We start from the raw sequence: 27,953 nt of genomic DNA, 5'->3' as shown, positions 1-27,953 counted from the left end.
GCTGTAGACCCTGGGATAGGCACTCTGAGGAAGACAGAATTAAGGCTGTTTATACATATTCTGCATTGCCCCTTTTGCAGTGTGGTGGATCTCACAGAACCACAGTCGATGACTGAATTACCTCTTTATTCAGTTTAATTTCACCCAACCATAATTGGGATAGTTTGAAAGCCAAGTATTAAGTCTCAGACTCAGTAAGTGCCTCCTGCATGGGCACATAAATTCATGTGAGCCAAGGACTTCCCTTGGGCTTTTGTGTTGTCATCACAGGGGGGAAAAAAGAACACTATTATACAAAATTCTTGATCTCCTGGGAAGCTTTCTTGTATAGCACCTATGCAGATAACTTTGTATGGCTGCCTTTCAGGGTTAAATAATTACTAAAAAAGGCTTAACCTAAACTCATCAAACCTAATCCCACCTGTGTCTATACACAAGTGTAAATTTGCTGCTCGTGTGTATGAGGGTTTTTTAAATAACAAATATTTGTAGGTTGAGAATGAATTTTGCTGCAGGGCAGTGTGCTGAGCACAGAGCTTGATCTCCTGGTTCCATACACTGGGATTGCTCAACAGCAAATATTTGCAGGGCTGGCTGTGTTATTTTTCAGGCTGAAAACCCTGGGTCTGATTCCCTCAGATCTGGGCTTTGCTGGTGCCACTCCTCCCGCTCAGGAAAAGGTTTCTTTCGTTTTCAGGAGACCTTGTCAGTGTTAACAATCTGAGAAATTCTAATGGGAGTGAAGAATCTAAAGCCTTTTTTTTAGGAATGCTCGAGGCTGTTATTGATTTCAAGGCTTCAGTCTGGGGGTTATGATATAAGAGTCAAATTCCCAGAGAGCTGCCAGTGCTGGGCAAAGCAAGGATGTGGAGTCAACTCATCACATAATTCCATGGGTGCTGAGCTGTTTGTTATTTGATTGCAGCCTCTCTGTTTGGGTTTCCTCCCTGTAAAATAACTGTTTTGTTACCTTTTTTCCATTTTTTGCCTTTGTCAGCTAAGACAACCATCACCACATTCTGGGGTTGTCTCCTATTATGCCTTGGCTGGATCCTATAGAAACTTCACCAATTAATAATGAATACCTTTGTGGTTGTATGCCTGGCTTCCCCTTTTGCAGTTTTATCACACTTATATGTGAGTTATCTTATTTTTATTGTTATTTTTTTATGCTGAGGACAATAAAAACAGCAGGTAGAGAAAGCCAGATTGACAGTGTATTTGCAGGGTTTTATTAGAATTGTACTGTCAGTAAAACCATTTTCTTAGCCCTGCAATTCACTCCCACCCACATAGTAACTGTGGCTTTTCTGCTGTTGCCTCTTGATTGGGCTGCTTCGAAAGTACTTGATGTTTACTGACTGCTGTGTTGAATAATTTATTGAATGATTATTAGACTGGATGTAATAAAGTCAATGTTGATTTACCATTCCCTTAGCATAATGTGGTAAATGATCACTGGGTTTACTGTGTCAAGAGATGCTCAGAATCACAGTTCTGAACTGAAATGCTGACTTGGTGGGAAATTATGTTTTAAGTTTATAGTATATTAAGAGGTTTGCTAATTTTTACTCACTTTTGAATGGTTTGAGTTATTTGGGAAAAGTGCTATCAACAGCTGGAAAATGGTATTGTGAATAATTTATTTGACAATAGCAAAAAAAAAAGTCAAATAAATAATTCAGCAAATATTTCTCAACCAGCACTACTGATGTCAAGCTCCGGAGGGATGGATCAATTTTTTTAAAATAACTTTATTACATGATTAGCAGACTCATTTTTGGGTGATTTTTCTTGCCGGTTGGTTCACTTCTTACACTGATTCCAGAAGAAAAATGACTTTTCAGCCAACCCATCGCTGAATTTTTAATAGTAAGATGACAATGAATGAAATTAAATTTTAATGTACTGCTGTATGTATCGCCCTATCTTGATCTATCAATGGTGATTAATGATCTTTGCTGTAACAGTGTGATAGCTTCTACAGATATTGGCTTTTTAGAATGCCCTCTCTGACCCTGGGGGCATCCAAGCCCCAAGCCTCACTTTCCTGTCTGAAACATTCCTTTTTATTTATTTGTTTGGGTTGGAAGCAGGGGCTGAAGTGTAGAGCATGGATCCAGTAGTTCCCTGACAGGTATTGCACCACATTGTTTGGGTTTGGTTTAATGAAGTTCAAACTTTTTTGGGTAAACTCAGACATTTTATTTTCAGCTGCAAAGGAGGGGTGGGAATCCTGATAGCCTTGCCAGCCAGATTCACACCCACTCCATGGATTTGGGAGATCAGGCATTGGATATGTTGAGCTCCCACTCTGGAGCTGAGCCAGCTCCTCTGCTGGTGAAAGGCAATATCATGCTGTAATGCTTGTTTAAGCCTGTTATGTTTAATGTCAATTCTTGCAATATTTGATATTTTTTTTACCTTAAATCCTGGTTGTAGGGATAAAACAGTCCATGGAAATTCTGCTGTTGTAATCCTGTATGGAGGTTTTTTTGCAAAACAGCTGAAAAAGGTTAATTGATGGCACTCTGGCTCAGGAACCAGAAGGAAAAGTCAATTGGACACATTAAAATAAAGAATGTCTCTTTGCCTGTAAAAGAGACAAAAATAAGATTATTTTGAGGGCTTTTAGGTTATGGTTGTGATATATGTGGGACTGGTAAAAGAACAACCCAGAGACATAAAGCTCCCAAAACATCCACAGTGGAATGTTTTCCTTAGCCTTGTCTTCCCATATTGTATCAGAGGGTTCAGATCTTGCCCAATGGAAGCCAAAATGTTTGTGTGCTTTGTTTCAGAGCAGAACTGCACAGAAAACCCAAAGGCAGCACGTTTTGATTGCTGCACTTAAAGAAAAAAATGCACAAAAAAAAAAATAAACACGTAAATTAAATGTGGATGTGAAGTTTTACACCCATGACATCTCTTGCAGGGGGGATTTTTAAATTACCACTGGCTGAACTGGAAGAAGTCATCAACACTTCCAAAGCAATGGCTTGTTGTGTGGTAATGAGCACCAAAGAAAAGCCCAAATCAATCAGCCCACCAAAGCACACAGTGTTCTTTCTCATTCCCTGCTTTTTATGCCTCAGGTGTCAGCATTATGGTCTCCTTGTCAAGGATCCCACATTTTTTACTTGCACATCCCATACACGTAATTTTTAGGATGCTCTCAAACATGCCAAGCAGAAGCAGTTTATTGCATTGCAAGTGCCTGTTTATTCAGAGGAGATGTGATCTCTGTCTCTCTGGTAAATGTGGAGAGGAATGCAAATGTTCCCCCTCTGCCACAACAGTTTGACTCTCGTGTAAAGGCTTCTTAAAACAAACAAAAAAACCCTCAGAAATAAAAGTATTCTCTCCCTGAAATCAGAGTTTTGGATCATTTCAAGGACCAGTGGCTGACTACCCATAGAAATATCCTTGTTGTAGCAAGCACCCTTAACTTTAACAGAAAAGCCCCAAATATTTTTTGTGACTGAACTCCACTGATGAATATTATTTGCTAAAATTTCTCCATTTATGCTTTTTACCTGTATTTTCTGAAAGATGATTTTTTTATCTTATTTCTCTGTTGGAAGATTTCAATTGCTGAATTGGCAAGGAAGGCTGTGAATTTGGGACACAGACCCACGGGACTTGCACATGGGAGGATCGTCCCAGTAAATGATGAGTAAAGTAATTAAACAGAAGTTCCTGACCTGGTGCTGACAGCCAGGGTCTGATCATAGGTCGTGCAATACTTTCACACTTTTTTAATACATCTTAAGTAGCAGTAATGAGATTCTTATTGATTTTTGTGGTGCTTTGTAATTTTGTCTTTTGGAGGTGTTTTAGTATTTCTAAGAGGAACTAGTTCAAATAATTTCTCTCAGAATTGCATTTGGTAGCAAAGTGGAGGTTTTTTGCTACAAGAAGTGCTTCATTAAAATACCTGCTTTGAAGGAGAAATTAAAAGAAAGATTTCTGTGCCTTTGGGGTTCCTGTAGTTGTGCCATATGGGAGCTGTTGTTCATAAATACAAGGACCGTGCTCTACTTCTGTCTCCACATCTTTTCCACTACCTTTCACTCCCTCCTTTGTTTTAATCTGTGCTGATCACTTCCCTCCTTTTCTCCTAATCTCCAGCACACCTGGAAAAGATAGAGTTGTTTGCCTTTTCTGGCAGTTTTGGTTGGTTTGTGGCACTGTACCCCACAGTCCCTCACTGCAGTGGTCCCTCACTGCTGCTCCAGGACACATCCTGGGGACAGCCCCAGTTCTGCAGAGCTGCTGACTGGGAGGAGCAGCCACCAAGGCAATAATGCAGAAAGGCACCCAGAATAGAACCACAAACCCAGGGTTCATTGTATGAAGATTCAATTAGCTCTTTAAACACAGCAACTGTGATAGAACATGCTGTACAAACCAGGCTCACTGCCAGGTATTTATAGGCAATGCCTTGCCCATTCCTGCTCATACAATTAAGGTAACTGAGATTCAATAGCCACAGCTGCATAAAGCAGCTTTCTGATCCTACCTAGGTCAGCATGAAATAAGACTTCATTCAGTGCTAGTTTAGAAATCGTGCTCTTTTTTTTTTTTTTTTTTTTTTTTCCCCCCTGAAATGAAGAAATGAGGAATTGAACACAATGTGTTCCATTCTGGAAACACAGAGGCTCGTTTTAAATTCCATCCAGGAGAGAAAGAACTCAGTGTATCCATTAAAATCCAAACCTTATAGATGATCAGATTAACCTCTTCAAGGAGTAGCTTTGGGTAAAGCACTGGATTTAGCCAGTATGATAGAAATCTCTGAGCATTTTGGGAAGAGTCCCAAACTGGGGCTGTTGTCATAACTGGTCTTCATAAAAATATGTGCTTAGTTTTAGCTCTTTTCCCACATCAGCTGGGAAAACTGCTGGGGTTTGGGCACATTCTGGGATTCTCTAATCAGCAGCTGAAATGGGTCCCCTTTTCTAGTGGCACTCTCCAACATAAATGGCTTGTAACACTTCAGTGCTGTGCCAGTCTTTCTCTCCTTGAGGATTATCCCATGGAAAGAAATTCTGCTCTTTCCTTTCCCCTCCACACAAACACTGGAGATCAGTTCAGCAGTCAGTGCTTCAGAAGTAAAACACTGGCATTCCTGGTGTCCCCTGGATTTCTGCACTCAGAAATTCTGCTTTCCTCAACAACTTTACAGTAAATTGAGTCTTTTCTTGTTTCTGTCTTCTGTTGCTTTCCATACAGTAGCTGGTTTTATAAAAAACAAGCTTTGTGGGAATTGCATCAATGAGCCCCTTTCCAGTTTCTCCCCCTTTACATTTCTGTTTTATGCCATTCACTTGCCATGTAACCTTAGGAAGGACAGCAAGCAAAGCCAAAGTAGCAGTGGTAAGGTGCCAGTACCCCCAGTGTTGCCAGAATATCACATCTAGTAACTCTTTGTTCTTCTCTAGTGTTTTCTACTCGAGGGTCCTGGCAGGATTGGCCAATATTAAATAATCCAGTTTTGTAACTCTCCTCTATCACAACAAGCTCAATTATCTATAATTCCTGGTTTCTCAAAGGACAAAAGGAGCTTCACACAGACATTCACAGCAAGGTAGCAGTACAACCAAAAATTAATTCCAAGTTTTCCAGTCCCCTGCTCCCTGCTGCCCTTGTTCATGGACCCCATCCCGAGCTTTGACCTTTCTTCCATGCCTCTCTCTTTAAAAAGCACAAAATACTTTTGATGCAGTGGTTTCCTGTTTCAAGGAGTGATTCCCTTTAGATTTGTTCAGGTGCTGCTTTACCAGGGAGGAAATACAAAGTGCTTGTTAAAGGGAGAGCCTCGGAGTCAGTTTAGGCTGGAGTTTTAGCCTTTGCTTTGCCTTGATTTGGTTCTGTTTCTCCACCTGTAAAATGGAGCAGTGCATAGTGATCTGTGTCACAGAGTGTTACTAAGCCACTTGAATTTGTGGGAAATACCCTGAAATCTTAAGACAAGTGGAAATGATTAATTCATTATTAAATCCATCATCCCACTAAATCCTCTCTTCGAAGGAGCCTTAATCCAATGTTTTATTAATATAAAAGCAATTATATTACTGGCTTATCAGTTATGTGAACAGAACATTTCTTTTCCTCTCTTTCTTGCAGTGCTGATGGTCCTTCCTCTGAAATCATGCAGATTGATTTTGAGATTGAAGACTTAACTGACCCACCTGAGACCCAGCTCATCACGTGGCAGGTAGAATATCCAGGAGACACAACATCCGATCTCGGAATCTCCAAGATCTATGTAAGCCAGAAGGATCTGGTAGGAGTTCTCCCCCTGGCTATGGTAAGAAGTTGTTTGGCATTCTGCAAGTTTTTCCATGTTGCTTTCCAGCTCTGGTGTCTGCCAGCTGCAAAAGGGGAGGGAGGGACAGAAAGTTTCAGCGCCTCGAGAAGCAGATCCTGACTTCGGAAGTTTGCTTTGTTCGGTGGTGAAACCACCTGAGGGGAGGCCACAGCTTCCCATGGAGGGCTGAGTCATGTTCCTTCACTGATACACCAGCTTGCTGGAGGCAGAAGCTGAGTTCATGGCATTCCCTGTGCTCAGGGCTGGCTCTGGATGCAGGCAGTGGTGTGCTTGGACACTCAGTGCAATGTGCTTCGTGTCTGACTTGAATCACGAGTACTCCCACACCTGGTCTGCACTTCCTGAATGATAGTTTTCCCAGTTTCTGAATTCTGACTCCATATCCACTGATATGAGAGAAGGAAAAAAAAATGAATAGCATGATTTCTGAGTAATTTTTAATTACCTGGGGAACACAAAGCACAGTGCTTAGCCAACTGTTTGTTCCACATAAATGCCTTCAAAGAGTTTGCCCCATGGTGCAAACTACAGGGCTTGAAAAACACCCAATCCTTTAGCCTTGTTCTTACCTAAAAAAACTGTTAGATACCCAAATTCCAAGTACAAACAGAAATTCTGTGCATTTTTTCTTCTCTCTTCCTTTCTTCATCAAGGATGGGGTATACTTGTCTAAGGTCTAGCTGTGCCCCATTTTTGTTCTTGGACAATCTGTTAGAAAAATATTAACTTAAACTGAAAAATCAATCTCAGAGCATTTAAAAAAATGTAACCTGGATGTTTGTCTAGTGATAACCCGTTAATTCAGGTCTGAGATGGGACCCTGATGTGCAGGGTTAGGACTGTAGAGATGATCTGATCTACATAATCTGAGATGTTGGGATTTTTTATTCACTCCATATTTAATCGAGAAGACAAAAGATTTTTTTTCCTAGTGGTTCCAACAGTGGCAGAGAAGCAGAGTTCTTCTCATACATGCCCATGATTGCTTTATTATCAAGTGATATATTGGCAAAAAATAGCTCCTAAGAACAAAAATAGATTTCTCCTGGCAGTTATTACAAATCAGCTCACTCTCTTAATTTCCATTAAAGATGAAAAAAAGCCCATTTTCCAGAAGCACAAAATTCTGTGCTCAAAGGTCTCATGAAGTCTATAAAGTTATAAAGGAGGTGGCTTTTTGCAAGGCAACAGGTGTTGGGATAATGGGTAGGAGAGAAAGCAAAGATAAATGTCAGGGAGTTACTGACACAGACTGGGAATAGTTTTAACCTTCTTTGCATTAACTGGAGTGTCAGGGAAGAAACTCTGGGGTATCACAAATCTCCAAATCTTTGTGGTCCTTCCCTTTGTTCTTAGGAAATGATGATTCAGGTGCAGACCTTTCAAGATGTCTAACTTAGATTAGTTTGGTACTTCAGTTTTCCCCGTGGTCTTTGCAAAGCCAGTTCGTAATTTGCAAATAGAAATTAAAATAAAACATTCTCCTCTTCCATTTGGAAAGAACCACAGTGAAAATAAAGCATTATATTATTTCTCTGGTTTTGGAGACTGGGGGTAATTTGGGTTGCTTTTTTTACTGGTCGTCTTAGAAGAATGTGTAATTTCATGTTTAGAAGGACCAAACAGAAATGCTCTTGGATATTTCAGTAAGAACAATTTTAATGCTTTCACATTAGGCAGAGCTTTGGTTTTTTTAATAGACTTGCACATGCCATCTCTGCACCATCTTTGTATTCTATAGTCTTTCCTGCTTGCTGTTATTATGGATTTTTAAATTGCAAAGCAGAAGATTGGTCAATTTAGAGATTCCTAATTTTTTTTTTTTTTAAGTTACAAAATGCTGCAAAGAAAAGACATATATATATATATATTGGCATGGGGACACACTGGCAATGCCTACCTTCTGCTGAAGTTACTAGGACACTTGCTGCACTCACCTTAACTTTCTCCAATGCGTTTCTTTTATTCTTATGGCATATTAGCATTCCAGCTTTTGAGAACCCTGCAGGGTCCTACACCAGTAAGGGCAGTACAAGTCACACAGGGTGAGATGTTGGTCCCAGAGTCGATAAATTCATTATTAGAGTAATATGTTCACTTTGAAAAACCATATGCAGGATGCTCAGTGTCTGTTCAGAAATTTCTTGGAAAGGTTGCAGGTTCCTGACATTCAGCTTTTGATGAATTGTTGTCCCCAGATGTCTTTTAAATCTCTAGATCAGCAAGGTAATACTGGAGTCAGCCTGATATTCCAGGCATTACTGGGTTTAAGGACATGGATGTGGACCAAGTGTTTCAGGTGGGACACAGGAAGCTGCTGAAGGAGCTGGGCAGTTGGATGATGAGCATCCTTGGGTATAAAAAGCCTGTGAATCTGGATTGCTTTCCTGAAAAACTCCCCAGCCCTTAGAGGTGACCTGATCTGAATACCAGCTGTAATGGAGTGCCCTGTGTGATCTGCACAAGGAGGGAACAGCAGGAACTGTTTGCCTTCCCAAGCAGGAATCCTTGAGTGCTGCACAGTCATGGTAGTGGCTGAGTGAGCCCTGGATTACCTCATACTGATCATTATATTAATGCTTTGGAGTTGGTAATTCAGCTTTCTTGCTGCCCAGAGAATCTCAAACTTGCTGGCAGACAGGACAACTTGCCTGGCACTGGGACAGGAAGGTTCCACCTGACCAGGGACCAGCAGGACAGGGTCCCTTCAGTCTTTATCAAACTCAGCTCTAATCTAGGGCTTGTTGAGCCCAATATACCTGTTTTTCCTTTTTACTGAGTACTTTGGGACAGCCTTTCAGTATACTTATAACCTAGTCAGCATCAAACTGAAAAATAACCTTGTTACTTGAGAACTGAAATGGAGAGGAAAAAAAGATGGGATTTGAGACTTGATTAATGGTCCAGTGGTGAGGTTGCAGTCTGCTTGGCACAGACAAGAGCTCCAAAGACAACCTTCCATCCCTCCCAGCCCTTATTTTAGCAGGAAAAGGTGCATGGTGAGCAGTGAATTACCGACCTGTATCAGCTTCCATTGTCTCTCTGGTTTTGGCCCATTATTTATTATCCTCAAGCAGTGCAACATCAGCCTCCGAGACATTCAAGTGAGGGTTGAGGCAGAGAGAGGTTTAAATCAAATGCAGAAAAAAACCTCTGAGAAGAGACTCCTGATTTATGACAGGCTTAAAGAGAGTCAGTGACCGGAGCCCAGCTCATTACTTTGCAACAAACAGGTTGCAGTGAAGGCAAAGAATTATTCCCTCTCATCTGACCCTGTCGAGGAGCCCCAACGTGACGAGCTGTCCCTACACTCAGCCCTGTTCCTGCACAGCAAAAACTGCTGTGGTGCAGATCAAACTGACCTATTTTTAAGCTGCAGGTGGAGGTGGTTTAAACAAACTTGGGTGAGCTGTTGGGTGAGCCAAATATCCTTCATCTCATGGAGGTCAGTGACCTCCAGGAAAGGCTAGTGTTGGAGCAAAATAACCTTTGAAACCAGTTCAACCACTTTTGCAATGTCACCACAGCTGATACTGTATGAAATAGAAATGGAATATTTATTTTACAAGGTCAGGTTTATAAACTAGCTGTAAAGAGTAAACGTCTTTATTTGTTCAACAGAAACATTTTATAATTCACAGCATGTAACAATCTTCATATTTAAGATGATATTTTGTTAAAAGGTCTATTTTGGTATGTCCTGGCAGTTATCAAAGCAAGGTTAGATCTAAACCCATTCTTCTCTTATAGATGAATATGCTTTTGTCCTCAGGCCCACCAGAGACATTTTGGCTTGTGGGAAGCCATATTTATGGCAGTCATATTAAATAAATTGTATCCAAAACCTAAGCACCAATTTAACATTATACCTTTTAGATAATTTATTGTTTCAGCTTGCTCCTGATGTTCTTTATAAAAATTTAACAGATATGTCGACAGGAAGTAAACTGTTCTACCTACCATCAGCATAAGAAGCTGTATAAATAGACCAGATAAATAAATAAAATCAATTGCTGCAGCAAAGAGGCTATCTATTATATAGGAAGCTTTTCTGTATTAAAATTATTTCTAATAATTACAGGGATCAGCTGTCATGACAATGCCAGTCACTACTGGATTATAAAAACACTTACAGTATTAATGCCTTTATAAATATATGTATCTAAACCATTTAATTTTTAGCTGGTGCTGTTTATGTTCTGTTAGAGACTGGATGTGTCTCTCAGAATTAGCTACCAGAGTTCTCAGTGCTGCACACTAAGTTATAGCCTCACCCTGAAGAACTCTGAAAGCAAGCAGAGGAGACTAGTGATAAAAACCTACAGAAAATATTGGTCCCTTCCTACAGAAGAGGGATGGACAGTGTGCTGAAGTTGCTCCTGAAGTCACCAGACTGTTTTCTCTTGGGCCAATGGATCTGATTTTGGCTGTGGCTGGCCTGGGTTCTCCTGGCAGTGAGAAGTGCAGGATCCCAAACCCACTGTCCTACTTAACTTCAACGAGTGAATGTTTCTAAAGAATTCCAGTGACAGCTTTATGGGAAAAAAAAAAAAAGATGTCTGGAGAGTAGATAAAAGCTTTTACCTTCCTAATTCATAGCTTTTAAATTGCAATTACAGTATTCAGCAGGTTTTCAAATATTTAATTAAAATGTTACCCAATTCTGGAAAGGAGCCTTTTTAAATCAAAATGATTAGTGAATCACAGATGAAATCTACTCATAAGAAAGGGAGAAACCTCTGGATCATTTTGATATTGCCAGCAACCATTTTCTTTGTAGACTTATATCCTATTGCTTCCTGAAATTAGATAGATCAAGGTCTCAGAATTTTCTATCACAAAACAGACTTGCCATTCTCCCAGTAACATGTCTCAGCACCTACCAGTTCTGATTTTGATTCACCTTTCTTGAAAACAGATATCAAAGGTGAAAACCAGATACTAGATAATTTCTCTTGCTGTTGTTGTCTAAGCGTTTATGCCCTGGGAATGTTTTTTCTCCATCTCAAATGATACATGCAAGGGTTTAGTTCTAGTTATTGGGGTTTTTTTGCTTAATTGGTCAGGGATTGTTCTGTACAATGACATACATTTATCCTGAGATTCAATATTATATCCAGACCTTTCTATTGCTCCATTGTTTCAGGCTGAAGATCTCTTACCTGATGGTTGAAATTCTTGCTGTCAGTCCCCATGATTAAACTTTTCACTGTGTGTGAATGCATTTAATTCTGTTTCTTTTTCCTGAATCTTTGATTTTATCTGGTCCTTCTGCTCTAGTAGTTCAGACTTCTGTACTGACAATGCCTCCCAAATTGATACCATTAGCAAATTTTAGTGTTAGTCTGTTCCAGGGTCATTATTGACAGCAATTGAAAACAAACAAATAAACAAAACCGACCTGTCCCTGGGTTATTTCTGGGATATTGTGTCGGTCTAATTCAGGAATATTGCTGTATCAGTTCAGAGGAACAGATTGTCTCACTGAGTGTGAGTCTCACAGCTTTGCCTGGATCCAGAAACCTGCTCTCTGGATTAGTTCTCTGTGTTCAGGCAACTTCCACTGGAAGGACTTTGTATTCCCAAACTCGTTAATCAATCTTTATGCAATTCATGAGTCAGATGAGATTCTGTTTCACATCCTGATAACTGAAGTGAGCCTGTACAGCTGACAGAAAAAAATGTTTAATCGAGTTAACACATAAGAATCTTTTATGCTTCAGAAACTAATTGAATTACAGGTATCTGAAGCTACAAGATGTTTTTCCCATATGTAGATGTCCATTATTTATGCATCTTCAGAGCCTGTGGTATTGGCACCTCTGTACACCTCAGTGATGGCCCAGGCAGCTGAGTAGTCCCCTGGGGTGTGACAGTTCTGATATTCCCATGTCTGTGTTCAAGAAGTGAACATACTCAGTTGCAACGTTTAGGGTTCATTTTCCAATTAGAATTGTCTGCAAAAATGGCTTGGTTTGGTCTTCAACTTCCTGTTATTATTGCTGTCACACAAAACATTGGCCTTCCTCTGGCAATCTCCTATTGTCCCCCCACCAACACAGTGACAGATGTGTGAGTCACGAGCACACAGCATTTGGTTTGTCTACAGAGAATGAAACGAGGAAATAATACAAGCACTTGGCAATCGAGCACGTCTTATCTCCAGAATCCAACAAATGCCATATTCTTTGGATTTTTTTTTCCTTTCCAGAATTAATGACGACCCTGGGGTCCTTAACATTTGAAACAACAAGCAATAGCTCTTCCCCTGCACAATTAGACATTCCATTGACGTGTGGGGCATGCAGTGAAAGAGGAACTGTGCTCATTGCAACATCACACAGACGTTTTGCTGCTTAAATTCCCGAGCAGTGAAAACCAGCACACGGGTCTTTCCCTTTAATCCAGTTCTTGTGCTGCCAGAAGTTACTACAGGCTGATGGAAAAGAGTCTTGATGATGTTGTTGTTGGAGACAGGAGGTTGGAAATGTTGGGTTTGTCTCTGGAGTAGCTGGCTGTAATCACCTGTAACAATAGAAACCAACAGTCACCCAGTTTTTGCCTGAGTGGGGCAATGAGTAATGAGGGCTGGGACTGGCTGCAGGCAGAGCTGCTGACAGCCACACAGTTTGATGGGGAACATTGGAAATTGGGTCCCCTGGAGAGGCAGGAACAAACACAGGGATATTTTTCTCGCGAATTAACGCCCGAGAAAAATGGCTTTGCATAACCACTGCTGTTCTTTCTTAAGTGTGAGTTACATATGTTTTTCCTGATTAGACACGTGCAGTTGAACTGGGTTTGAAACAAGGCCAATCCTTCACCCTGACAGTCTGTTGGTGTTGCTCTGAAGCTGCATGTTGGTAAAAAACACAGAAGGACCAGGAAAACGTGGCAGATCTGAATTTAGAGCAGGTTTCACCGAAACTTATCCCTGCTTTATGTCAATGGATATGAGGTTTGGAAGTCCTGGCCTGTTTTCACACGGCTGTAAAACCATTGGTATGCAAAATGTTGTGCGTTTAAACCAGAAATAATTTGGTGGTGAATTGAATTTCAGAATGATGGTCTCCTAATTATTTTATAATTTGATAATTTCTGTGCAGCCAGTCTCAGCCAGCCAAAAGGGACCTCATTTTCAGTAGACAAGTACTTTGAATGATTTTCAAGTCAGGATGTCTTAAGATGCCTCACTCTCAGTGCCAGAATGAGCAGTATCCACTGAAAATATTGTACCACCTATTTTGGATTGCTTTTCCTGCACCTTTCTATCTTTATGTTAGTCAGGCTCAATCGATATTAAAGAAATTTCAAAAGGGTTTTTTTGTTGAAAAAAAGCCAAACAAGGGATGGTGTTGGCTTGCTTTTATCGAAATACAGTCAGATTGGGTTTATAGAAAACAAATTACTGCCTTCTGTTCCTCTTTTGTTTCATGTCTTGTTTCACTCACAGGATTTCATAACACAACACTGCCATACAGTCCAGTAGCAAATATTGCAAAATGGTCTTTAATGCTGACTGCTAAGTTATTTTCTCTGAAATACAAAAGGTCGCAGAAAGTTTTCTCCCGTGCTCAGATTTGGCACATCAGGGGCCAGAATTTACCTTGATTTAAGACCATTCCTTCAAATAGGTGTTAACTGAAGTGTCATTGTACCCCCCTCCTCTTGGTGGGAACCTCTCTAAAGAGTTGTCAGAGCCCCAGAGCAGCTGAGGTCAAAGGCAGCTCCAGCTGTTAATTGGTCCCACGTCCTGTTCAGAGAGATGGTTGCTCTGGGCTTGTTCCACTTGAGATTTGTACACCTCCAAAGATGGAGATCCACAATCTCTCTGGGAAAACTGCCTCAGCATTTGATCATCTTCATAGTAACATTTTTTCCTGTGTCTGAACAGAATTTCCCATGTTCTAACTCTTGTCCTGCACCTCTCGTTCTGTTGCCATAGAAGCCTGGACCAGTCTGGCTTCATCTTCCCTGTGTCCTCTGACCTGGTAGCTGTAGAAAGTAATAAGTTCTGCCATTTCCATCTCTTCTGAAGGCTGAGCAGGCCCAGCTCTCTCTGCTCCAGCCCTGGCCAGCTCAGCCTGGTGGCCCTGCTCTGGCCTGGCGCCAGTGCATCGATATCCTTGGCTTCAGCAGCGGTCTCTGCTGGCTTCCCACCTCTTAATTGATGTGGTTATGAAAAGATTTTTCCCTTTTGGCATAATGAAGGGGATGCTGCCTTAATTGGTTCCCTTCAGATTAGTGATTTGAATAGAACACTGCTGAAAAAGAAGCAGAGTATTTCTCCCTGCTGAACCAGATCATCACCACTGTGGTGCTGCTGGAGCAGAGCAGGCAGGTATCACTCTTTTCAGCTTCCTGACATTATTTTTAGATGTGTTTTGTGATTTTTGAGGTACCATTTGGGGGTCAGGGGCATTCCTTTTTTTTCTTTCTTTTTTTTTTTTTTTAATTTCTTCTGAGTATTTAAGCTTTCAAAATTATTTATTTACGAGCCATGAAAATCTCCCCAAAATGGATTTTAACAAGTGTGTAATTGGATAATTTGACAACTGGTAAGCTGAAGCCCCAGAGATCAGGAATTACACTTCACCGCAGAATAGTCGTTCTTCATGTAGAATTAATTAGATTTCCTCTAGATTACAAGTAGTAAGAAGAGTAGTCAATTAAGAGAATTATTCTCTGACTTTTCCATCCTTCTTTTAATTGCCAGCCACTGGTATTAAGAATTCCTTTTCCTGTGTGAGATGTGCTCAGAGGCAGGATACCAGAAAGAGGATGAGGGACAATGGATTAAACCCAGGATTGAGAAGAACTGACCCCAGGCTTTGTGTGCAGCTTTGACTCACCTTCTGAGGGACTGCTTATCCATTGAGCCCAAGAGCTGCTGGGTCCATGGTGAGGCAGACAGCAAAACAAGGACAGGTTCTGAGCAGTTGAGGGTAATGTTTGGCAGCAGCATTGCTAAGTCAAGCACACCTACTCCTCCCCCAGCCCACTCCCAGCTGGGGTAGCACAAATGCCTGTGGAGCTGCTGCAGAGCTGGGCTGAAAATAACCATTCTTTTGGGTTTTTTGGGTCATTCTGAACCCACCTTGGTTCCCCAGTGAATTTCATCACCTGCCCATACTAAAGGAACAGTGGCATGACCAGAGAAGTGTTAAAATAGTGTTGGCAGAAGCCACCTGAGGCAGGATGGCTCTGGCAGGGACAGCTTTGGGAGCAAAGAGTGGCAATGGCCTAAAAGATCTGGAGGGAGCTTAAAGCTTTGTCATGCATGGACATGGACAGGGCATGGACAGCAGAACAGGGTGGGAATTGGCTTTGCATGAGAGGCCCAGGGCACAGGCAATAGAGGGGTTTCCTTGGTGGTTTTGAGTTGCCGTAGGGCCACTAAAGGTAACTAAATTTGACTATCTGGATTTGTGTGCAGGATGTTTCAGATCCTGGAAGCAAATGTTCAAGGAGATCTTTGGTCTCGTGCCTCCTTTCTCCTCTCTTTCCCCCTGGCTGTCAGATGGCTTTCTGTGTGGGACAGCAAACAGCACAGGAGGGCTTGCAGGGGGGAACAGTTTTGTTCAGACAGGAAGGGAGAAAGCAGAGCAGACAACTGTGATTCAGATGGATGTCTGAGTCATACATCATTGCTCCTGAGGCTCCTCCTGGTATCAGGCACCTTACACTGTGCCTGGGGAGGAATTTAGTCCGTGGACTGTGCAGAGGTATATTTTTAGGTGGTACTAAGTGTTGTCAGGAGGAGCAGCACGAACACAGGGCCTCCAGAAGAGTGGTCCTGCTCACCTTGGAAAAAGGACAGTAGAGACTTGCCCGAAGGTAGATGACATGGACCCAAATCACCCAGAATTAGGATCTCAGAATTTAATGTTTACTGAATGCAGAGAAGAAAAAAAAAAAATCTGTAAGGGAACATTTGTTTCATTTTTATTGTGACCTTTGAAGGAGGGATGAGGAAAAAGTAAAATAGGAAATCTGTGTAGCTGAGATTTTGGAGTACCTAATGTTGTTTTATAATCACTGATGTCATTTGCAATTGTGAGGAGACTGAAAAAACCCCAACAACATCAAAATGTGAAAAGTGTTCATTTAAAAAAGCTTGACATTTAAAGAGATTAAATTATAGGCATGTAAGAAATGTAAATGTGAAATAAAAAAAAAATAAATCTGTTTTTTTTTTCATACCACTTACTAGTAGCTCTATCATAAAATAACAGAATCGCTACCCTGAAGTGGGATTCAGCAAAATTACTACCCTGGAGATAGAGTAGTTATAGTTCAAAGTGACTTTTTTTCTGCAATGCTAAACTTCTATTTCCTAAACTGATCAGCTCCCAACAGAGTGAAAGTATTTAAACCACTCTATGCATTCCACGAAAATCAGTCCTCACAATTTGAAAATAGGTTGCAGGACTTTCAAAGGTTCCAACCAACAGTAAAAACCAATAGTTGTTAACATACATAGAAAAGTAGTGCAGTTGCATGAAGAACAGCAATTCACTACAGTGCTAAGACTTTTCACTGTAATACAGACTAAAAATTCCGAATTCTGCTTGTAATATTTGTGAGGCAAATTATCTTTGAATTTAAAAATAATTCTCCCTGTTTCACTGGAATAAAGGTGTGTTGTTTTCACATATGTATTTTCTCTTTGATCTGATAAAGCTGTCAAAAAGCAGAGTTAAGTTTCCTTGTCATAACTGGGTACAAACTATGTATAGAGCTCTTTGCTGATAAGGTGATAACAGGAACCACTAAAAAAAGTAAAAAGCTTAGACATGAGGGGAAAAACAAAGCATTTCAACATTTAAAACAGAGAGGAAAAAACCTGAACATATGTAAAAATATGTAAAAGTATACATCTAATTTTGTCATCAAGAGGACCAGAAAAGAACAGATCTGTATTGCAGCTGGCAGCCAAGAAAACCAAAGCTCTCCTACTCTGAGGACTTGTTTGAGCAGATGCAGTAAAAGCCAGTGTCAAGTTTTATAGTTCATGGATGTGTTCTGTGGTCTGTCAGATGTTTTATTAATTTCTTATTGTAAAAAACTTAAATTTTTTAAACTTAGCTTTCTAAAGGAATTCTCAGCTTTCTGTCTGCCCCAACCCCCCCTTGGCTTCTATAGCATGAGTGGAAGGTCTTAAGGAGGAAGAAAAAGCACAGTTCCAGTTATCTTCATTTCTAATGGACCTTTTCCATATTAAACTGCGAAGATGCACATAAAGAAGGAGAAAGTGTATTATTGGTGTTTAGCCAGAACATAGATGGACTATTCTGTGAGTCTGAAGATTGTTCCTTTCCTTACTTCTGTCTTCCTTTCCATGTGTCTACACAGCCTTATTAAATATCATGCTTTCTGTGGCTGCTTTAAATATATTATTCATGTACAGTGTCCATAACAGCGTGGCTCTGGTTTCACTTGGATGTGCTGGGTTACAATATAATGCTAAGAATTATATATGAGCAGGCTGGAGTAATGGAGATTGTCTGCCTGCTTAGTTTTGCAAGGGGGCTTGAAGAAGCAATTTAGGACACTGTAATTATGGGACCTGGGGAAGAGAACGTGGTGCTGGGACCTGGAGCAACAAACTTATATGTGGAGGGGGGAAAAAAACCAAACCCTTCAGTTCTTGAAAACAGCTCAGCTTTTTCTCACTGCCTGGCATGGAGAAGTGGCAATATCCAGCCTGATAATTTTTCTGTGGTTTGCTTTTAAGAAGCTCTGATGGGCCTTGTCCTGGTCCCCACAGGGCTGTCCTGTGTTGGCTGCTGCTGTCTGTGCAGGTGAACCTAACATGATCAGTGGTCAGGCAGGAATTGCACCTTTTTAATTTCAGGAAAAAGAACTGCCAAGTTAGCCTGGGTTTGTGACATTTCTATTAAAAGCACAGTAAGATATGAAAGGAGAAAGGGTTTCCAGGTGGACAAAGTGATTCTTCTTCCAGGAGAAACTCAGCCCAATTACTGGAGGCAGAGGGAAGCAGTGGTTCTGCAGCACAGATCAAAATGCCCATTTCAGCCATCCCAGCAGCTGAGAAAGAGGTTGAGTCTTATAGAAACTGAAGTTTCATCAATGTTTGGAACTGTAAGTCATAAAGAACTGGGCTAGTAACTGGAAAAGATTGAGAAATTCCTGCACAAAATATTTCCCTTTCAGTTCCATGCATCCCAATAATCCAGATTAACAATCTAGGAGGAAGCATCATCAGGGATCTCTTAGGAGATTGAGAAGGCAGATTTCACTGCCTTGTACATGTCTCTAATGGTTTCTCATAGTCCAGAAGACTTCAAAGATTGAGGTAAGAGGATATGGTTTTCTGTTTCTCTTGATAGAATTGCCCAGGGACATCAGTGGAGAGCACAATATGTGGAGAAGCTCGGAAAATTCTAGAGTAAGGGAAGAACTGAAATTGTTTTTCTTGCATTTGCTGTTTATCAGGGGCACTGAGGTTTCTCTCTGGAGCTCTCTCACCTTTCCCTGCCCTTTTACAAGCAGAGTCTGAATAAAAACAGAAGCCAGTGCTCTTCTGGAGACCTTGAGAGCTGACCTGATTTCGTCACTGTAGTAAATTCCCTCTGGGCATTGTGCAAGGCTTTGTCTGCCTTTGCACTGCCAGCAAACCATCCCTTCATATGTTTGCTGCCTTGAGTGGACCCGTGTGACCACATAAACAGCTGGGCAGTTTTCACCTCTGCAACATCTGGCTGGCCCAGATGTGCCCTTGCCCTGTGAGACCCGGGTGTGATCCAGAACCATCAGAACAAAAAACCACCCCCTCTGCCATCTCAGGTGTAGAGCAGGTGGTGCTGCTCTGATCATGTGCCCCTTTTCTATTTATATCCTTTTGAGATTTACAGATTTTCTTTTTTCTTTTCCTTCTAGAGTGTCCAGTGTGGAGGCACTTTAAATTTCAATGAGTTTGTCACAGTGTTTTGGTTCTCCAGCCAGTAAGGGCTTCATTGAGCAGATCTTAATTGCAACAATTCTTGCTGCTGATGCCTGAAGGCAGTTAGTAAACATGAGTCGTGAGAATAAAAGACTTAACAACCAGCCAAACTAGTACTAAACCAGTAGCACGTTGTGGTAAGATGTCTGTAGATACAAGGGCTGTTTGTTTATGTCTACTGGACAGTCTTGGAGAAAGTAACAACAAATTTCTCTTGGTAACAACAGGTACAGAGTCAGAAGAAGGTGGTTTTAATTCCTCCTCTGACACTGGCTTTCTGAGTGAGTGTGTGTGAGTAATTCTGGCTCAACACAGTCATTTCTAAGCCCAGCTGACCTTTCTGTACATCCCCTTCCTCACTTGTGGAAGGATACCTGGGGGGCTTGTCCCTCTCTTCTGAAGCAGAACAGGTTTTAGTCAAATAACATTTGCCAAACAGTTTGAATTCCTCCAGTAGAAATTTCACAGTGGCTGAAAACTGGGAGAATTTGGATGCTCTGATAAACTGAATACACTAATTGTCTTCACTTCATACCTGTCTTCCCACTGCCCTCTGCTGGGAAGCTTATCCAGCCTTCCCGGGGAGAGAATTTCATCACTTTACACCTGTGAACATCTTCTTGGCCACTTTTATTTCACTTCTCTGTTTGGCAGCATCCCTGATAGAGGAAAGGGCACCCGGTCGTGCCCTTTTAAAAGTCACTACCTGCACTAGAAAATGTGTATTTGCAAAATTCCTTTAGTAATGATAATTAATGCACAGCAAGGACATGGGGTGGTAGCAAGGAAAAGGAAGGGTGGGGATGCAACAGTGGCTGAAGTGTATTCTTTTAGCAAACTGACATTTAGAAATATCTGCCACTGGCTCTTATCTTCTCTCTTTTTTTTAATATCTTAAATGGATTAATCAAGAGTTGCTGCGTGGAAAAACAGCTTGGAGAAAGCATTTAACTTATTTTCTGTTTTAAAAAGTCTTAGTGTTAAGAAACATTGAAGATTACTTGTAGTAAGTACTTAGAGGAACTTAGAACCTAATGTTCAGTTCATTCAGTAACTGCAATAGAGCACCAGCTGGGCACTGGCCATCCCCCTCCCTCCAGCCTCTCCAAATCCCCAGCCAGGGTGGGGGGGGCTGAGCTGAGTTTCACGTTCCTCTTTCCCATTTAGACAAAGAAGCACCTCAGAAATCTGTCCTCGTTTTGTTGGCTGGGTAGAAAAAGCTTGCTGTGATTTTTGGGGTTCCCCTGGACGTTGGTTAAAGACAGGCTGATGGCACCCAACCCCATGGAAGGTGTTAGACCAGGAGCTTTGGTTTGGGCTGTTGTTTCATGTTTCCCTTCAGGCATCTGACAAATAACTTCAAATGTCAACCTAAGAATCACTGCTGTGGAAAACAAGTGTTAGTCCAGCTGAACCTGAACTGAGCACTTTACCTGTCACTGGGCCTTTGAAGGCCCTGAAAGAAAACTCTGTTAATGGGCTCTGGTTGGTTTTATTTAAGGAAAGACAGATCTCTCCATGGCCAAAGAGCAGCTTTTGTTTTGTTGCCTCTCTTTATGTCTGTCTGATTCTCTTTCCATACCCATTCTCTGCCTTTTGGTCTAAACTCAGGAGAGAAAGCCAAAGTGAACATTTCACACCTGCATAAGCGATTCATATTTTTGGAAAAATCCCCACCATTGAGCAAAAGTAATTATTTATGTAAGAAGAGAAACACAGAAGCTGTGCTGCTATGTGACTGTAATTCTTTATGGCTGCAGAAATCACTTGCAGCTGCCCTCCTGTAAGCTGTTCCCAAGGCATTAGACAAAAGGATTGATTTTCAGAATTCACTGGAAAGAAATGAAAATGAGTTTATTAATAAAGGTATCAGTACAAGAGCTCTGACTCACAGGCCTATTGACTTCTTCTTCCACCTGAATTTATCTATTGGCAGACCATCAGCTTGCTTTTGGTCCTGCTTATACAAGACATAATCATTCCCATTTCAGGAATGTTTATGTGAAGAAAACGATGCCCTACTTCTGCTCTGGACATTAGTGCAGAAGTGTCTGAAAAGATCATCAGGTGATCTTCAAAATTGTTTGAAAATATTGAAGTTGGTTGTTTTTCCTCTTGTGGTAGTGTAGTTTATATTGTTTCTTGCTAGTGGCATTCCACAGGAAAACATGAATTGAGCTTTGAAAGTGTCTGTATTTTTGTTGCATTTGTATTACTATTATTATTTCTAGGACAAAACCGGGAGAAAAAATAGTATTTCATATTTTTCTGAATATGTCTGCAATGCACAAATCCTTGACTTGAGAAAGGTTTGCTTCTGAGTCACAGCTAAAGGAGAAAGGGAATGTGAGGAGGGGAAGGGGAGAGCCAAGGAAAGGCAGGCATTTGCCACCTGTTGGTCTCATCCAGGTATATTTAGAGACTGCTAAAGAAAAGGGGATAAAAAGAGACTTGTCTATCTCTATATATGAGTTATTTCTTGGTAGTTATGACTGTAATTGCTCACCAGAGGCAAAACTCTTGCTGGTGCACTCTCAGTTAAATGCACTATTTACAAGTGGGGTGTTTAATACAGCCTCATACAGGTTGAGTTTAACTTCCCTTGCCTGCTAAATATCCCAACATGTGGAAATGTTATTGATTTGTAGGGTGTTTCTTCTCATGTTCTTAAAAATTTGGATCCTCATATGTGTTTTCAGTTACAGAACAAATCCTCCTGCACATGGTCCTTTTATAATCAGCCTTAGTTATGTTCTCGGGTCCTTGCAGTCAGCACTGGCAACAGATCATCTGGGATGGGCATTTTGTAGATGAAGTTCCTGTAACAATACCTGTGGGATGCCATTAAAGGGTTACAAATACAGTTTGGCTGCAGAGAATTTGATTAGCAAAACAATGCAGAGCTCAGCCCAGCCAGTCAGGGCTGTCTGGCTGGGCAGAAGTGAATGCACGTATTGAAGACTCCAGAGGGCATGAACTGTGACCTGAAAACATCCTTATTGTTTAAATATAGACCTCTCTGCATCTTTATTTTATAAAGCAGAAATGAGAGTGTGGAATGTTTCCCTGGAGCATAGCTGGGGAATAGATTGGAGGAGTCAGAGCCTGTGAAATCCATTCCTGGGGTGTATCAATAAATACACTATTCTGTCTCAGGGTTCCTAAATGGACCACAGTGAAAGGCTGCACCAACAAAATCCTGGGTTTATGCAGGCAGAATAGGTAATTACACTCTGCAATGCCTGTTTAAGGGCACAGGTACCCATTTCACAAATACTAATGAGCCTGTGCAAATGCTGGGTGCAAGGAAGGAAAACAGCATCCTTGGAAAATTTATCCCTTTAGACCAAATTCTGTCCTTGAATATGCACACTGAATTTCCATTGTCTTTGATAGGCTGTGCATGAATACCTTCCATAGAACAATTTCATCCTTAGATTCTCCTTTCTTTTCTGCAGCTTCCTGCAGGTTTTTGTTTCCTCTTGGTTTAACTAATCAAAGCATTCCTGCGTTGCTGCATTAAAAGGAATTTTCTGGAGACCATTTACTGCTTATTTTAAAATTATTGTTCTTGGAAATCATTTAAATGAGGTGTCTACCATAATAAAATAAAACTTTGTCTTTTATTCACTGTGTCTTTGGCAGATAGCTGATACAATAGCTTTACAAACTGTGCCATGTGTAGTTACAACTGAAAGGAACACTGTGTTTTTCAGAACAGACACATGGAGAACAATCTGCCTAAAATCTCTAACAATAAGCAGAGGTTCAAATATTAATTTGGGCATCAACCTTTTATCTTTGTTGACCAGGGAGATCTTTGTATTAGGCACTATTCAGCTAATGAGAAGTAGCCTGGTGTGAGTGAAACCAATCAGCTGGAGCCAGGTGGTTGAGGAAAAGAGATTTTTTTAAAGCCAGTGGTGTGATTTGATGCCACCCCACCTCCAGCAAGGCTTGAGATCTTGTTAGACTTGTTGAGTTCGATGAATGTTTCCATCAGCAGCTGCTGCCCTCCCACTGCCAGTCCTGGGCTGATGTCAAACCATCTTTCTTGCTCTGTAAGGTGCTCAGGTAAGTGAGCTGGCCTGTCCCTGTCCTCTGTTAAGGGCATAAGAGGGTAAGCAGAAGCCTTCCCTCGGATGGATCAGGCTGAGAAGGAGTTATCTTGCTTTAATTTTGACCTTACTACATGAGATACTCTAATTTTATTTTGCAAAGATGATCATTTCTAATCACCAATTGTCTAAACTCCTAAAGTTAGAGGACCTTCAATACAGAAAACATGTTGTCATCAGTCCTGCCTCTCATTTTAGTGTGAGGACAGGAAGAGGGGAGATGTTTCCCATCCCAGTTTCAGCTAATATTTTAATACTTCTGTTGAACTTATATATTTGCCCATCCAGGCTGCCTCATAAAAACAGCCTTTGCTTTGCTTTCTTCTCTTCTGCTCACTGGAAAACTCTCCTTTTGACCTCAACTTTTACTGCTGCTCTTCTTGTCTTTCCTTGCTGAAACTTAACTCTGCTGAAACTTCCCTCTGCTCTCACTGGAGACAGTGATGAAAATTTCAGATGATATTGCCAACTCCTTGGCTTTTTCAGTACGTGTTAGTCCACAACAGGAATTTTGCCTGTGGCCTGTGAGAGGTGACATGTCTAGAAATGGTCTGCCTTTCCCACATACATATGGAGCCAGCTTGGAATCCAAATGTCACTCAGCATGGAATTTTGTGCAGGAGGAAAGTCCCTTTTCGTGGCATCTTCCTTCTCTGTTTCTATTGAAGTATTAAGAAAGAGGATTGTTTAAATGTCTCAATTATGATAAGTCAATCAAAAAAAAAACCCCATGCTAGCAAATATGGGAATACATGACTTATTTTGCTGATGTCAGGTGTTATGGGGATACCAGCACTGTGTTGTTACTATCATTACAAAGCCTCAACTGGGAATAATCAGAGTATCTCACTCTCTATGACAATTTTTTTGGAAGGCAGCTTGTGACAGACTATTTAATGAAGCAGAAAGTGGAGTTAGGTTTGCATTATAGGAGAATACTGAAATGAAATCTCATCCTCAAAAGAAAAAAAAAACCCTAACTTTCTAGCTCCTGTTCTTCAGATGTCTTCATTTAAATGCAAATAGAAGTTTCATCCACAATGAAATAAAAAAAGCCTCTTTTTTTTTCCCTGGGAAACAATAATGAGGGTAAATTTAAGTCATTTCATTTTTGTAATAGGATAATCCTTTTCAATGCTCATGGTAATATTATGATAAAGGTTGATTTTAAAATTATTATTTTTGAATAGGAGAATGTATTTCTGGCTTTTGTAGAATCAGGAATTCTGAGTTCACTGTAACTCTGCCCAGATGCTGCTCCTGGGGTCAGTAAGTTCAAGGGTCTGATCTGGATTCTGTTGAGCCCAGTGGGCAGATAATCCACATTATTATCTGTAGCTAAATCTTGTTCCACCTACACTTTATTTGGCTGATGAAAATGACAGTATGGTACTTGTGGGATTTCTTTTTGTATTTGTGCACAAGCAGATTTAATGAGCCCAAGTCTGGGTGCATTTGTCTAATTTCTTGGCTTTAGTACAGGAGAGGGAGATGACAATTTGTCAAGATGATTTTGAGGTTCTTGACCAAATGTTCTGGTTTATTATCTGTTTTCACTCAGCATCTCACTGATTCTGGGCCAGGCTGTACTAAGGATGTCCAATTGCTGCTGGTGTGGATAAAAGTAAATTAATTTGTCTGCTTTATTTGCCTGACACTAAAATTCAGTATTTTGTATGTTCTGTGATACATTGATAGGCAGTGAACATGTGATTACAGACCTGATAAACTGCAGTAACTATTACCTGTTAGCATGAGCATCAAATATCTTTATCTGCCACTCCTTGAAACGTGTTACTCAAACCTCATTACATCTTTCCTACCTCTGAGCAGCTTCAAAGTACTTCTGTAAGAAAACCCAAGACAGAAATGTTTCTCTGGTATCTCAATGGGGTGAAGTCCAGGATAGATGAGTGTTGAAAAGAAGTTACAGCTTGTTGATAAGAGGAATGAGAATTTTATATAACAGCTTAATATTCAGAACTCAAACTGTTGTGAGGTTCTATAGCCATGGAAGGTCCAAAGGCAATGGGATGTCACAGCATACAGGGGTACAGCAAGGTCTTTCCAGCAGTCCAGCAAACACTTATTAATTAATAATTGTTTTTATTAATGTATCCTGTGTTTATCAAAACTCAAAGTATTAATGTAGCTACTAATAGATATCAGAACACTTGTTGATACAGCTCCTGAAAAAGAATATATCCCCTGCTGATTTCAAGTGATTGGCCAGACTTTACCCTTATGCCTTTAATCATCTGGGGGTATTTTTCATCTAAGAATAAGCAAATGTCAGCTTTTCAGCCACACACAGATATAATAGAAACAAATGGGAAGATTTTAAAATTGCAAAGACTGTTTTTTGGAATTGATATTGATGAGTATTAGTAGTATTAGTTCTAATAGCCCTACCAGCAATATGTATAGTGTTTACTTGGTTAAATCAAGCCTTTGTTTCACTTTGAACACTTCTTTCAGGATATTTCTGTTCATGTCAGTAATTCCTGACTGATTCTTCATGTAATTGAGTTCTATGTCGTGTATTTTGAAGTCCCAGCTCAGCAAGAGGGCAGTAACATGCACTATGTCCAAGATGGTCATTGCAATATACTATAGGTATACATTACCTGCATTTTGCTTTTCTTTCTATTGCAAATTTTAACATTGTAAGAGTTTAATTTGCCCATTAAATACGTAGTTTTCCTTTATGAAGCCAGAAGGGTTTTCTTTGCAGTGAAAATGAGTGGTTCAATTACCCTCCTACTAATGGATAAAATGTAATTAACATTGTCTTGAGGCTAATTTTCATTTATGCTGCCATTCTGCGTAAGCTGAACATCATTCTCTGGAAAAAGTCAATGTGTCACTTTTATTAGCCCAGTTTGCACTTTAACACCAAGAAAATTAATTCAAGATACATTAATGTACTTAACTTCAAATACAATGAAATGATCTGATGACAGAGGATAATTCTAACGTGTCCTTTATGAAGTCATGCAGTCTGGGTGTGGGTGTGCCTGGTAAATGGGATCCCATTTATGTGTGTGCACTTTGTGAAAAGGAAGAACGTAAAAAGCACTTCCCAGGCAGCTGCTGTTCATAAACTCCTCAAGGTTTGCATCCTTGCACTTGTGAGTGGCAGCCAGAAAACCTTTTTTAGGTGGACTTTCTTCCCATCAGCTGTTATCTTCAAAGGCTACAGCTGTGCAATGGGGTGTGAGTTTTCAGGCCCGAGAAATATCAACAATATCTGTTCCATCCTTGAAGCACAATTGCAGGATCTTTTGCAGTACATTTTGGGCTGTATTTTAGTGTCTTAGAAGCCTGTAAGGAAAACCACTTCAGAAATACAGGACCAGAGTTTTAGATGACTTTTTCTACTCTGTATGTTTTTAAATATCCAGACCATGCTGACATGAGTGAGACAACTGGGACGTTTCAGTCAGGTGTTTATTGGGAAGCATTTCCCCACATTTAGGTTGTGTTTTCCATTGCTCACTTTAATCTTCAAGCTGCTGCTTATAGTCCTCTCTGGGCCCCTAATCAACACTGTTTTTCCTCCCCTCTATTTAGATCTAGCCCTACAAGACTAGTTCCCTGCCGTGGGAGATGCTGTAATGTAAATACAAATTTCACATCTATTGAGTTGCTGTTACAGAGTCTTTGTAGCAATTACTGTGATTGCTGCTGCTGTTGACAGTGGTTCATCACGTCCTGAACCAGCTGTTGGACATGTTTGCCATCAGTGTTTGTTACAATGAGTTAATGAACCTCCCTTCCCCTTCAATCAGTCCACCCTAAGAGCACACTCCCAAAACAGAGTGAACAGCAGACCTCTGAAATCTTGGTCTTCTCCAGGAGTGGCTCCTTGATGCTTGATTTTTTTTTTGTTCTGATTGCAAAAGTAACAACTTGATTTTTCAGCATAGTTGTGGAAGTCAAGTGTTTTGCTATTGTTTTTTCAGTTCTCATATATCCCCCATGGACAGGCGTTCAGCATCTGCAAAATTGAAACAATAATAACCCCAGTGATGAAGAGAGACTGAGGTGTGATTATAGTTTTGCTTTGCTCTCTACTGGGAACACCTTTTTTATAGCAGTAACCTCTCTGTGTAACCCTGTAAAAATAATTGGGATAGGATGAAGGCATGCCAGGTGTGCAGAGGGAGATAAACTCAAATATTACTATATTACGACAGCAGAATCTACTGGTTCTTATAGAAAAACGTGCCTTTAGAAGAGACTGGACATTTCCAGTGAAAACTCAGCAATTTTACTTCAGTTTCCACCAGAGATTGCAGAAGCAGGAGTGAGGAATGTAAGGCAGGTGTCCCAAATGGTCACCTTCCCCAGCCTCTGCATCTGCAGTGCTGAGTACCCTCAGTACAAGAATTACTCCTGTCTCCCAGAAAGTGGGTGATTTGGGGTTTTTCCATCCTTTAGATACCCAAGAGCAGAGTTTGCAACTGGATTCTGCAGCATTCAGAGTGAACTTGCAATATGTCTTTGGTTTTGGCATTTAGGAATAGTTCTG

General features: G+C 40.7%; 1 protein-coding gene across 2 annotated transcripts in view; it reads left to right on the top strand.

Moving 5' to 3' along the window:
• LOC103760233 (transmembrane protein 132D) overlaps window positions 1–27,953 on the top strand; it is a 236,947-nt gene that overhangs the window by 143,125 nt on the left and 65,869 nt on the right. For both annotated transcript variants that reach the window (XM_018076205.1, XM_018076206.1), the window contains exon 4: window positions 6,130–6,313. In XM_018076205.1, the coding sequence (XP_017931694.1) occupies window positions 6,130–6,313 (184 nt within the window). The remainder of the gene's footprint in view (window positions 1–6,129; window positions 6,314–27,953) is intronic.

The sequence above is a fragment of the Manacus vitellinus genome, unplaced genomic scaffold (genome assembly GCF_001715985.3).
Source record: "Manacus vitellinus isolate BGI_N305 unplaced genomic scaffold, ASM171598v3 scaffold_31_pilon, whole genome shotgun sequence".
NCBI lineage: Eukaryota > Metazoa > Chordata > Aves > Passeriformes > Pipridae > Manacus > Manacus vitellinus.
Note: the sequence above shows the minus strand (reverse complement) of the source record. Positions and strands in the feature narration are given on the sequence as shown.